Raw genomic sequence first — 13384 nt, 5'->3', positions numbered from 1 at the left:
ATCTGGAATAAATTACTTAATGTAATCCACTTAATTCACTGTAAAATGCTCTGTACTGTAATTTAACACTAAATTAGAAGTAAAAGGCGTGTGTTTTTGCATTATTAATTTGCACAACTCTGTTGATATTTCAGTAAAGACAGCGATACATTTTTAGTTTACCTGTGATGAAGTGCTGTGAGTGGGCCTAGACATCGCATTGACATTGGTCACAGCAGCAAAACTGCTATGGGATTCTGGTTCTGCATGTTGAAAGGAGAATGTCTCAAACCTAGCGTTACGTTCGCCTGTCACAAAAAATAATAATAAAAAAATGCATACTGGCTGTTGTCTATTAGACTAAACATATTTTTCCATACAGTAATAGTAAAGTCATTTCTAGAAGCCCACAGCTAACCACTTAAAATTTAACGAATACTAAAAAAAGCCATCTAAATAAACACTTGCTACTCATCCTGTCGTTGTTCCACAAAACTCATCCCTCCTCTTCTACGAAGGATTTTTTCTCATGGAACCAGCTTCACATGGGCAAATCCTGCTGCTTTTTTCAGGAGCTGCCACAGACTACACACACAGCAAATACAGTCAGACTTAGAGAACGCTCCCCAGTGTTCCCTAACGGCGCTTCCCTAGCTGGGGTGCATCTCACTGACGTACCAGTTCACTGAGCCCTCACTGATGGTTTCTTCCTTGATAAACGATAAAACAAAACTGGCAGCAAAGGTAACAAAAAAAAAAAAAAAGAGTTTCTAGATCTCCATGTGTGGTTTCTTCTGGTAGTGGTCCACTGCTCCAGACAAATTGTAATTCTTGCTTACTCCTATTCAGTCCCAGTATAAGCAGCATTTAGGGGGATTCAGAATTTAACTACTTGTGTTCTGCTTTCCTTCTACCTTGACTTCCGGCAAGAAAAGAGAACTCAGATTTAATATACCGACTAATAAAAAGAATCAGTGTATTACAACATGGAAAAAGAGGTAAGACTGATCCTAAAGACTGTATTGCACAGGCTGGGTCAAGGACAAGAACTCTCATCTCCCAGGCAGCTCTGCAACTCCCTGGCACACAGCTTTTATTTTTGGCCTTGTTCATCAGGCTGACCTTCCCCATGGATAATTTCTCCTAGACAGAGCCCAAATTAGGAATAAATATGTAGTACTACACCCGTAGCACTAATAAGCTAGAACTTCTGCTGCTACTCACAAATACACCACATAGCAGTTTTCTGGCATTGGGAAACTATGATCCTCATGATAAAAGATTGCTTTTTTTGTTTCATTAACTCAAAGAACTAAATACTATTGGCAGAAGACTAATTGTAACTTCAAAAGGTTTATAGCAAGAAGTTTTCTCTCTTACTAGTGCTCCCAAGTAACTCCAATTGTTGATCTCAGTGTGCATGACAGTACACTTAGGGAAACAATGTGGTTGCAAGAAACACTGTGTCAGCATCCACCTTTTGAGGACCAGTGACTGGTTAGGGGAGCGGGTGGCATGGAAAAAAGGATCACTGATGGCGAGAGGTGACAGGGCACAGCACCCCCCGTGGAGACAGGCACAGAGCGTAAGACAAGGCTGCACAGCAAAGGGGAGGACTGTAATGCACAAGGGGAAGGATGCAGAGGAAAAAAACCTCATCTAAATCTAAGACAGTTTTCAGTGTGTCCAAAACCACCTTTTACTCTCCTGTAACTTTCTAATCAAGAGGGTTTTTTTGGTTTGGGGTTGTGGTTTTGGTTTTTTTTTTTTAAATAGATCATAATTTTTGGTTATATCATCTCTGCAGTAATTCCCATATCTCCACCTCTATTGCAAGATTACACTAACAGTTTTACCTGGATATGCACCAGAAGTGTATTTTTCCACAACGTTAACTGATCGTTTATATCTTTTAATTCTTTCTTAGGGGAAATTTTAAACTAATATAGTTTGTGTTCTTACTCAGTGATTTATTTTCTTCAAATGCCTTGTGAGAAATTTTGCCAAAAGTTTTCTGAAAGTTCACATAAATGAATTTGTAACAGAATCTGTTAGGTTTTACATTCTAATAGCCTGGAGAGGTAAGATGCTATTTATCTTTACAATGGTACGCTGAATTTTTTGTCCCTAAATTGTCACATTATTCTACAGAACTTTCAGGGCACTTTCTATTAATTTACCAGGTGCTGAAGTAGAGATTCAACGGCTTAAAATATAAGGATAATAAGGGTGAAAACACTAATTATAAGCACTGGCTACCCACAAGTGCTCTTAACAGTCTGGAAGGAAACCAGAGCCACAAATGACAGTACACAACAAATGAAACATAGCTGACCAAAGATGCCAGGAATAGTAAATGTTTGGTTGAGCACATGATTTGACAGATAACTTTGCAATTCAGTCTGTTTCACCGACTACTATAAAAAAATCCTTCATATTAAAAATAATGACACACAGTATTAGAAAAACACAGTTGGACTGCTGAACAGCTTCCTTTAAGAGTATTCCAAAAATATAATACAGAAGTTTGTCTCCTTTTGTAATATATATTCAAGAAGAAAGAGAAGGATTACTATGCTTTAAAATAGCAAATTATTTTCATGGTGTCCTAAGTCCATTTCTTTACTCCTGTAAAGTTTCATAACAGTATCCTTTTTGGAGACAACTTAAAATTAATTCTCAAAGCCCAGTGATAACAAACTCATTTATACAGTACATATTTTAAAAGTAGTAGTGCCATCTTAAGCAATACCATTTTTCTCTTACCTACTGCTGTCTCACTTAGATGTCTTTTCTTTCTTCCTTCTGACAGCTGGTCAGATGTTCCTGACACTGACTGAGATTTGGAATTAGATAAACAGCCACTGCTCCATTGTTTGACAGAAACATTACGTTGATTATAGTCTACAACAGAAAAAGCACGTATCAAGTTGAAAACTTATTTTCCATTGGCGCAATTTACAGGCAATCTCAACCGCTGAACTATTTATAATTGAAAAAACTAGACTTCTGATAGGAATCCAAATAGTAAACAGTACTGCAGTCAGGCACCTGTGTCTGCAGAGCACCCATGGTCCAAACTCCCCCCACTTGTATTAGTGCCCTCCTACGGCTCTGGTGGGATCATTTCAGTGCAACAAAGGAGAACCTGACACTGTGGTCTGGGAAGATACTCCTCTTCCACCTAAAGCCTTAGCCAGTTACCTTCTCTGATAACCTGCTTTGTGGTAAGTTTATACGTTGAACCTCTTCAGGGCAGAAAGTACTGGCAAATGAACGAAAAACGGTCTTAAAATATTTTGCTTTACATACCATTGTCTGGAGATACTTTAAACTCCACTCCCAAAGATGAGGTATCAACAGGTTCTCCTTTGATGTCATCCTTCCTTAATAATGTTTCGAAGTATATGTGAAGAGGAATATCTAATAAAAAAAAAATCCAAATGGAATGAGGTCTGTATCAGAAAGATGGCAATCTATGAGCCAATGAATTACGCATCATCACTAAAGGTCTAGGAATCGATTTACACAACACTATGTAATATAATCTATGAGCAATATTGCTGCCTTGAGTCCTTCAACTCATGAAGAATGGCAGTGCTCAGTAACTCCTGCGAGGATCGATCACTTGTCTATATGGCAGCAGTGTCTTCACATGGTGCAGCTGAAGACAATATAGGAAAACATGGCCTGAAACTAATGAGACCAAAGGAAAGCTCAATGACAATATCCCCAAAAAGCCTAGCCAGACATTTCAAAGAAGTGATTTTTGTATGAGTAAAAAAGAAAATTTGAGGCAAGGTAATTCTCAGGAAGATAGTTATTGTACAAGTGCTATCCTCCTCTATAGGCAAAGACCTGTAGTCTTTCCTATCAGTTACCTAAGTACTATACAAGATAATCTCCAGTAATTTCCTGGAGGTCAGAACTCAAGGTATCCGTCTTTCTATTAATGCGAAGTGAGAGTTATGCCATGGTAAAAACAAATTCATTTTTAGCTGTGAAGCTGTACTGCCATACGTGCTGACCAAGGTACTATGCTGAAGTGGCTCCAAGTTCTCCAGCACTAAGAGCTTCTAAGGGCTGACAAGACAACTCAGATCAAGGTAGGACTCAAACCTAAGGAATGCTCCTGAACAAATCCCAGTGCAGGCACACACACTTAGTAGATTAACAGCACTTTTTTTGGTGTTCAAAGTCAAAGTAAGAAAGAGCAAGGTTGTCTTACTCTGGAAGAAACTATGTCCGTACCTGCAATTACTCCAGAATTATTCTTCACGAAAACAAGCTCTGGAGGGTATCAGCTCAGAGTAAGACTGGGGTCTTCCCCTCTTAACTAACTCCTGCACAAAACCTAGCATGGCAGAGAGCACACAGTGCACTTTTCTTGTAATCTGAAAAGGCTTCCATTCAGCCTTTTGGGTACAAGTAATTAATGCTTTTGGAAATTGTTACGGCTGGGAGCCTAGAGGTAATTTCAAGGTACATTCCTTCTTTCTCTCTTTGGCAAAGGCTACAGCAGGGCAATGTAATTCATTTCCTGAGGAAGTTCTAACCCAGAATTAGTCTGCAAAACATCTCAAGTGGTAAGGAATTTACCCACTGTTGTAAGACAGGAAGGCTTAAGAAAAATAGGTCTCTATCTGAAAAGCCTTTCCAGAAACAAAATCACAAGAAAGAAGAGAAATTAAGTAGAAAGAAATATGTCAACGTAAGAAGCAGGCTTGACAACTATTACGTTCAGAATGAGAAGAGGACCAAGGGCAGGGCCAAAGGGTGCACATTAAGCTACTTTTATTTACATACAACCTTAGCCTCATGTGCCTTCAGGACTTGCCAGGACAGAAACTTTCAACATATTTTGCTAACTAAAAAGAAGAGACATTATCCCTCTGGAAAGGGATAACTAAGGAAGCTGCAAAGAAAACATGAAACTGAATCAGGCTACCTGACCAAGTTGGAAAATTTCTAGCATGCATTTATTCACAATAATTCTTTCATATGAAATAAAATGACAAACAGACTAGTGGTCTTCATGAGGAGGCAGAGACAGCAAAGTACACAAAGCACAGAGTAGAGCATGAATCTAGCCTCCCTCAAAAACAAGGACTGCATCTGAGCAGGAGATCGTAGGGCTAGGACCTTTTTCCTGTCTCAACTATTACTGCCAAGGCTAAGGCTCCTTGAAAAGAGAATAAATATTCCTCAAAAGAAAGATGTTCTTGGTATCGGAATGAAGCTAAAATAACATTTTTCTTCCTCCATCCCAGCAAAGTGACCAACACTAGCCACAACGCAATCCAAAGCCTTTCAGTTTTTTCATGATGATTAATCTTTTTTCGAGAAAAGAAAATGTCAATATTCTTGTTAAACTTCCTAGTCTCCCTTAAGAGTAAGGTAAGAGTGAATGCAAGGGGCACAGCCTTATATGACTATCCTTGAACAGACTTCTAACCCCCCTGGCTCCTGTCCAGCTGGGCTGTCAGAGTCACAGGGTAAGTGATGGAGAGCGTGTGTAAAGAAGAAAGATTTAAGAGGTGTTTTTCTCTCCTCTCCACAACAGAGTCCTGCTGACTGGGATGTTTGCTCTTGGAGTGAGTGTTCTGTTTCCCCTATCTGCTCCTCAAAATAATCTCCTCTTTACCCCATACATGGGATGTAAACCCTCGTAAACCTGCAAGAGTTGAGACCTTCTCAGGATTCCATGTCCACCCTTCGGTCTTCTCTATTGGCCAGTGAGAAGTTCTCCAAACCCAAGACTTATTTTAATCTCTGACTTTCTAATACCAGGCTGCAGCATCTACACTGTCATTCTGGGAAGACAGTGGGTTTGATTAAAGACTGAAGCAGTTCCATGGAAGCCCCAGCCTCATGTTCAGGATTATTTTGTGGTGAAGAAGCCCCCCAGAACAGCAGAATTCCTGTACTGGTCAGCAACTACCTGGAAATAGGTTTTTTCTAAAATAAAAAAAACCCCAAAATCCAATAGTATGAATCCTTTCTGCTGATAACAGCATTTAATATGCTGTTTTGAAGCCCCAAGTGCTGTCAAGTTGCACCTGCACTAGTTTCAGGGCTGAGTCACAAACATTATCTGCATTATTGTTCAAAAAGATTAAAGAATCAGATGACAGAAACCATAAACTTCAAAGATCACCAAAAAGGCTGACTATCACAAAAACAATTAGAAAACCTAAATAAAGCTTTTTGGACCTAGTCCAAAGGGCCTGAACTGAAAGTTGCTTATGAAAACAACACAACCAAGGTATGGTAGTGTGTTGGCAAAAGCACCGTCTAAAGGACTAACACTGACTCAATTAGACACACCATGAAACGCACAAAAAAACCCTTTTCCCTGACCAGTCTTTCTTGGTTGTAATCACATTACTGGTATGGGAAACCTAGAAGGTGTGTTTTTCAAATGTCAGGATGAAGTTAAGATTTTCATTTAGTCTAAACTCATGTATTTTGCCAGTGTGAGGTTTTTTGTAATAGAACTAAGTTCTAAAAATCACTCAAAAGAAACGTTAGTCCATAAACTCTACCGCTCTCACAAGCACAACCACTGTTAGAGTCATGGTGTTACTTACCTGAAGGGAATGATAAGACCGGATGGAAGGAAGAGTCCAGCTCTTGCACATAATCTAGTATTTTAGATTCTGCACTGTACTCACTACTGCTCCAAGCAGAAGCTGGCACCATACATGGTAACTGAGTTCTATATGGAAAGGAGGCATCTCTAGACGGCGAAGTCTGCAAGGATACACAGAGACAAAGGTTAACTTCTCCTTTACTCACCTCCTTCAAATGAGGCCAGAAGGAAAAAACAAACAAACAAAAAAGCCAGTGAGTGACACTCTTCAATATGGAAATGTGAAAATATTCCTACAAACTTCAGATAGTCTAAGTATGACTTACCTCCACTTATCATGGACTATAGTGCACAATACAAAGAATACAAAAAATCTCTTCAACTAGGGCCAGGAAACAGCTGTCAAAGTTTCCAGAGAAAATGTAACTGTTTCCAATCATTATTTTGATATATCCTATGACAAACAAACACCCCTTAAAATTCCATTCCAGCACAATAGGCATGATGTAGATGCACAAAAAAACCTAACACCAGACTAAATATAGGGGTCTCCTCTGTTTATCCCCTTAGTCTTAGTAAGATTCTTGGTGTCGATATGTCTAGACAGTTTGAGCTCGTACATTTTAATGCAAGACACGATATTAAACATTTTGAGCACACTGTGGACTTCCACAAAGCAAGAGGGCAAAGTCCTTACCTCGTTATAATTTAAATATCAGATAAGCAACACAAACAAAAGAAGATACACAGCAATAAATATGGAGAGGGATGCATTGAGGATTGATTACTAGGTAGTAAGAGGAATTACTAGAAAGAGGAGAGCTGCAAAGAAAGATTAATTTAGCTGCTTATTTGCAAGGCTTGTTAAAGTGTGGAAGGTAAAATGATGGATTGCACAGAACTGGTAGGTGCGAGGTAGCAGGACCCTAAGGCAAAAGGCAGGGTGAAAACGGGCAGGAATAAGCAGAGGAGTGCAGGCAATGTACCAAGCTCTGAAAGAAGAAAAGAATTGAATGTGATACTGCAGGGCAGCAGCCAACAGTAGTCTGTGCTTCAGAATAAGCTACAAAAGCATTGCAGGGAAATAGTGTTGCTTATGTTACTTTCAGCCTTACTGGATACTAGCGGTAGTAACCCCAAAGGTACTGACATTTTTAAAGGCTTCCATAGGTTTTTGATACTTTGCCAAATGCTGCAGATCCTACAAACGGGAAAGGGAGGGAAGGGGGCACTGGGGTACTTCAAGGGTCTCAGCCTAACACTGTGCAAACAGCCACATTTATCATCTCCTGGAAAAGGATTTCAATGTAAAAAACTCTAAGAATGAACATAACAGTGGTCGTCTTGATTTTCTTATGACTTGTTATGAAATGAAAGGAAAACATCTAGCAGTTGCATCAGAGGCAAGATGATCAAACGAACATTACTTGTATTTTCAGTACTTCTGCTTTCCGAATCCAAGAAATCTCTTCAGCTGCTTCCTCCTGCCTGAAATATTCCAGGCTGTATTCTAGCAGTGCCACTCATCTGTTAATGATGCAGTGATTATATCCACCACATAAAATCCCCTTCCACTTACTGAAATTAGTCCTTCTGTCAGGTGGCATCAGTATTCACAACCCACACTAACTCAGAAAATATTCCATTAAAAAGTTCCCCTTTCCATCTCTTCCCTTCTTCTCAATCGACAAATTCCCTACGCTGGTATTGTATTGCAGGAACCATGAAAATCAAGTAAGCACGTTAAGATGCTGGAACAGAGGAGACGCTGTGGTGGTGGTGGGGTTCTTGTATTTCACATTTTTTTTCACGGGAAAACATTAACAGTCCTAAATCCACCTTGATCTCCATACACAGGTGTATGCACGAGTACTTTCAACTTAATTTAGAAAGAATTCTTTTCTAGCCCAGGACTCCTTCAAATCAATGTTCTGTTATTTTCCTGTGACAGACATATGGGACTCTTCATCTGTTAAACTTTAAACATCCATAAAGTGTTGGCAGAACTGGGACCTGTGTTTGGAAACACTAGAGGGATAAATGCTAAAGTGAATTTAATGTTTCCCATTATATGGACCATTAAACTAAAGCTTAAAGAGCTTTTATGTAGTTGCTCTACCTTCGATGCAATAAGGGCTTGCTTTTCAAAAATGCACAAAAGGGTATTTCCTCTTGATATTTGGTTTTTAGAAATGAACTAGTTTACTGAATCTCCCCTATTTAAGCTGTGACTGCACCCCTTCTGCTTACTTTTTTTTTACAGAAATGAATCCACATTACAGTAAAGGACAAATCTCTCATTCTTTAAAAAGAAATCCCCAAACACTAATCAGTAAAATTACCTAGAAAATATATAGATAAGATCAACACATACTGACATCCAGTCCTTTAGTCCTGACTTGCTTTTTCTTGCTTTAATTCACTTTAGTCCCAAACACGTTCAGACTCTAGCTTAAAGCTAAGCCTGCTCAAAAACATGCATACATGGTCAAATAACCTCCACAGCCTCAATCTATTTTGAAACACTATTAAAATCCATTTGCCAACATCAGTAAATGCAAAATTCTTTTCCTCATCTTGCCTGTGGTGGGAATTACAAATATGCCTGCATTTGCGTGTTATTTCCTTGAATGCTCTGGCATCAACACCTAAATAATTAAATCTCTCATTAAGTCAGTTCATAATTCAAAATAAAATAAGGACTTATATAGAAGCAAGAGTAACTTTATTTAAATGCCTGTGAAGTTACCAGAAAAAAGCTAAAAAATCTGGCAGTGTCTGTGTTCCTAGCTACTGGATCTGGTTTAAATTTCTGATGGAGTAGTTTTCCACTGGAAAATGCTGAATTAGTGAAATCATGATGTTTTTCAGGAATGTCGGTTTAGTCAATTCTTGATGAAAAAATTTCTGAAGCCTTTCATTCTGGAATGAAAGCGTATTGCTCAGTCAAAGAAAGTGCTTCAGCCTTATTGAAACAAAACTGAAGAATTGTTTTTTGGAAAATTAAACTCTCCCCCCTTCTAATTCAGTATAGAAAAGAGCCTACAACCCAACGGGCTTTTACAGCAGTTAATTATTGATTTTGTAACACAACAACAAAAAAATCCACCAAAACCCAACTGAAAACAACCCCACAAATATATCCATTCAGCCACAGCAATGACAAGTGGTTTCATGAAAACCATGGCATACAGCTTTTAGAAGACAGGCCTCTACAGCAAGCCTGACCACAATGCCAACCCTTCAGAAAGCAAGAGATTACTAAACTCTTATCAATTTTTTCCCTGCTATACTATACCTCATACATCTCCTGAAACATTTTTCTTCATTACTGAAATACAAATCCTCATGCTTCCTGAGGTCAAGAAGATATGAAGAATAACATTACATTAAATTGATTCTACTAAGGAAAAGAAATACACTGTATTTAAGAGGAAATCAGAAGTGTGCAAGCTTTAAAGCGTCAACTAAAATAGCAGCTCTGTTTTAAACTTCATAAGGAATGGTGTCACCAACAGAATCTAATTTTTTAGAGTATTATGAATTTTAATCTCGAATTTTTTTTTCCCCTTAGTACTGTTATACTGGGTCACAAAAAATACAGTAAGCAACTTATTTTGATATTCAAAACAATTCTTGCACTTGCTTGTGATAAATTGATGCATTAGACAAAGCACGACTGGCTCATGCCTCTGTTCTAGAAAGGTCAGAAGGCTGAACACTACCGGCCAACCATCCTTCTGCAGAGAAAAAGGTTTGAGTCTATGAAGCATGCCATAATTGAAAAGAAAAATGTTTTGTGCTCCCAGTTAAAAATTCTGAAGTGAGTATTCGTTTCATGGTTTCAGCTACCGATCACTAAAACTCCCACCATTTTTGGAAACATGCCTAAGTGTAACAGTACAGAGAGCCACAGTTCAATTACACCAATGTGTATGAATCTAGTAAGTTAATTAAGTTAGCTCAAATACACTCTGCTGAATATCTGTTCACGTGTGCTTCTGATTACTCTTATAAGCCGAAAAAGGCAAGGAAAAAACATTTATTCTCCCTACACACACTCAAAACATCTCAGCAATATCAAAGAAGAGCTATCCCCCTCAATATTAAAAACTGTTCTTCAGTAAATGAGTAGCCAACTAAATTGCAGAGATTTAATTATGGGGATTCAAGACAACCACCGTGGGGGTAGCTGATGCCTCCTCTTTGAACACCAAACGCACTGCTAACTTTTAATCCTCCAGAAGCACTATGTACAGCTCAAACCAACAGAGCACCGCGTTACCTGCTTGCTTCTGTGCTTTAGCATCTGCCTTAAAGGCCAGTCCACTTCTCCATGGCCTCCCTCTTCTGCACACAACGACCTGCTCTGAGCAGAGCTATGTCCCTCTGGCAGATCATGCAGTTAAATGAAATGTCTTATTTCACAAGCTAAACATCAGGGGTTCCCTAAGCAGGACTTCACTGCAGAGTGCTTTTAGGAAACATACAATACCATGGATAGTGAAAGGTTAATCTGAAAGCCCCAGAGACCTTCTCTCTTATCAACAGGTAGTGGGGGAGAAGGTAGGCAAAGCATCTAAGACATCCCTACATGGGAAGGTGCATAACAGATGGTGCTGACGATACATAGTCTCAATTCCACATGAAGTTTCTATAGACGTCAAATGGACAGACCTTTCCCATGCACTCGCCTGCAATCTATATGCAGGTCAGGTACAGTGAAGCAAGCTGCCCTGGGATGTAAACAAATTTGTCTGCCTCTGGCCCCTCTGAAGCTGTCGATAAGGATAAAGTGGCAGATCCTGTGGCAGAGACCAGTTTTTCCAGGAACAGAACTGAAACTTTCATAAAACACTAATGACAACTTACTCAGCATCCGGCTTGTCTCAAATTCAGATTTTTGGTCAGTGTCATGAAAGGAGTGGTAGCTTCTACCATTCTTGGAGACCACCCACCTCTCATAAGTATACATGGAGTTTAGTTTCTTTGACCCTGTTATAAGCTAATGGGAGATGGACTTTCACCTGCTCTGTGGGAAGTGCATGCTGTCCTCAACATCCTGAAACAAAGACCTTTTGTTCAACTAGCAAACCAATTGAAAAAAATCAAGGTTAGTGCTTAATCTTTGACCAGTTAAACCAAAAGAAGGAAAGACATGTTAATCCATAGGGATATCTTTTCAAAAATGCCATGTAGAAACTAAGAGTAGATATGATCAGTAAAACACTACAGAAATGTCATAATAAGCTAAAGGTGCAGGACTGTGAAAAGCACACTTCAGGTTTTTCATTCTGGAAAAAAAGAATTCACAGGCTAACTGGCTTGCCATAAACCTCACAAAGGATGGATTTAGTTCCACTTGCAGTATCACAGTATCGCAAAGCTAAAGGTGTTCTCCCTTCCTTCCTCCCCAGTAGACAACAGTCTTGTCACACTTTCAGAATAGCTGAATGCACAGGAATACTTCTTTTTTTCCCATTCAGGTTTTGTTGATTTTTAACTAATAGAAGACCTCCTTTTTTAACTGCCAGTGTTAAAATAGTAATTTTATCAACTATTATTTTTGCTAGTATCCCGCAAGGGATTCTCCTCCCCAGACCAGAAGACTGACATATCCACAGAGGTACTACCCCATTTTCATTGAAGCAGGATGCATCCTCTTCTTGAAACCAGTTTGCAGGAGACTTGGCAACGCAACAACATTCCCTGTATTCATGGCTTTTTAGAAGTCAGCAATGCCAGGAAACTATGCAGAAGCAGGTGGCAGAGCCAATATCTAGGGATACCAAGGAAGGGGATGACAACCAGTGGACTCCTTTCAGTGCAACTAAGGGGAAATTACTACTTCACTGTGTGAAAGGCAAAACTTCTAGCTGGCTATTGAATAATATGCTTGATAGTTACTGCTGTAGACAGTACTATTTCTTTAAATTTACAGACCGAGGAAGCTAGAGAAAACAGTAATTGATAACAGCCACAAAGAATTCACCTGTATCTCCTTAAACACAAATAAACCACAACACAGGATCGTATGGCAGAGGAAATGGGACTGTATTCTAGGAAGCAGGTGCTAAAATATTCATCCCCAGACAAACATATCACCTGGCAGAAAACAGGGTACAACTTCCACACTATACGCAATATTATGATTAAGCACCTTGTCGGTGCACACACCCTTCTCCCTGTCCCTTATTCTCCTTTCCTGCTAGCTACAGACCACTTGCAGATAGCAGACATTTAGCAAGTAAGATAAAGGCTCTGCATGCTGGATATAACACAAATTATAAAAGTGTATATATATATACACATTCTTCCCTAAAAACTGAAAATTAACAAGACTTGGTGGAAAGCCCACATGAATTTATCAAGTGTCACCTACAAAAAGTATCACTGGCCTTAAGCATGCACTGGGAATGCAGCAGGACACAAAAATCATAGAACCAGCATGAGAACTAGATTAAAATAAGAAACCCAAACCCTAGAATTTAAATACTTTTTTCCTGTCTGTTTCGGAGCCTTCTGGAGAAGCACTCACTTTTCTTTTTCCCTTCTTTTTTTCTTTAAAACCACTAAACGAAAGCAGATATTCTTCTGCTCTCACTTAACTCCCGTTTGAGAGTGAAGAGAAAAAACGTGGCAATACTCAACTGCAAGAGTTGGCAACATTATACCAACTGTTTGCTTGTGGTATCTAAAATGTAAGCTTTTGCACCTCAATTCCCAACTTCCAGGGTGTTGGCACCTTTGCAAATTTGAATTCCGGTTTTCTCCATGTGCCTCAGTCCACACAACCAACTCTTCTTCCAGCAG

At 39.2% G+C, this 13384-nt stretch overlaps 1 protein-coding gene across 2 annotated transcripts in view; it reads right to left on the bottom strand.

Annotated features, from left to right (window-relative positions):
* Positions 1–13384, bottom strand: part of KANSL1L (KAT8 regulatory NSL complex subunit 1 like) — a 58400-nt gene that overhangs the window by 11600 nt on the left and 33416 nt on the right. For both annotated transcript variants that reach the window (XM_050900486.1, XM_050900487.1), the window contains 4 exons: positions 6570–6732; positions 3292–3402; positions 2746–2883; positions 163–287 (listed from right to left, as the gene is read on the bottom strand). In XM_050900486.1, the coding sequence (XP_050756443.1) occupies positions 163–287; positions 2746–2883; positions 3292–3402; positions 6570–6732 (537 nt within the window). The remainder of the gene's footprint in view (positions 1–162; positions 288–2745; positions 2884–3291; positions 3403–6569; positions 6733–13384) is intronic.

This window comes from Gymnogyps californianus, chromosome 7 (genome assembly GCF_018139145.2).
Source record: "Gymnogyps californianus isolate 813 chromosome 7, ASM1813914v2, whole genome shotgun sequence".
Lineage (NCBI taxonomy): Eukaryota > Metazoa > Chordata > Aves > Accipitriformes > Cathartidae > Gymnogyps > Gymnogyps californianus.
This window is presented reverse-complemented; position numbering and strand designations above follow the sequence as displayed.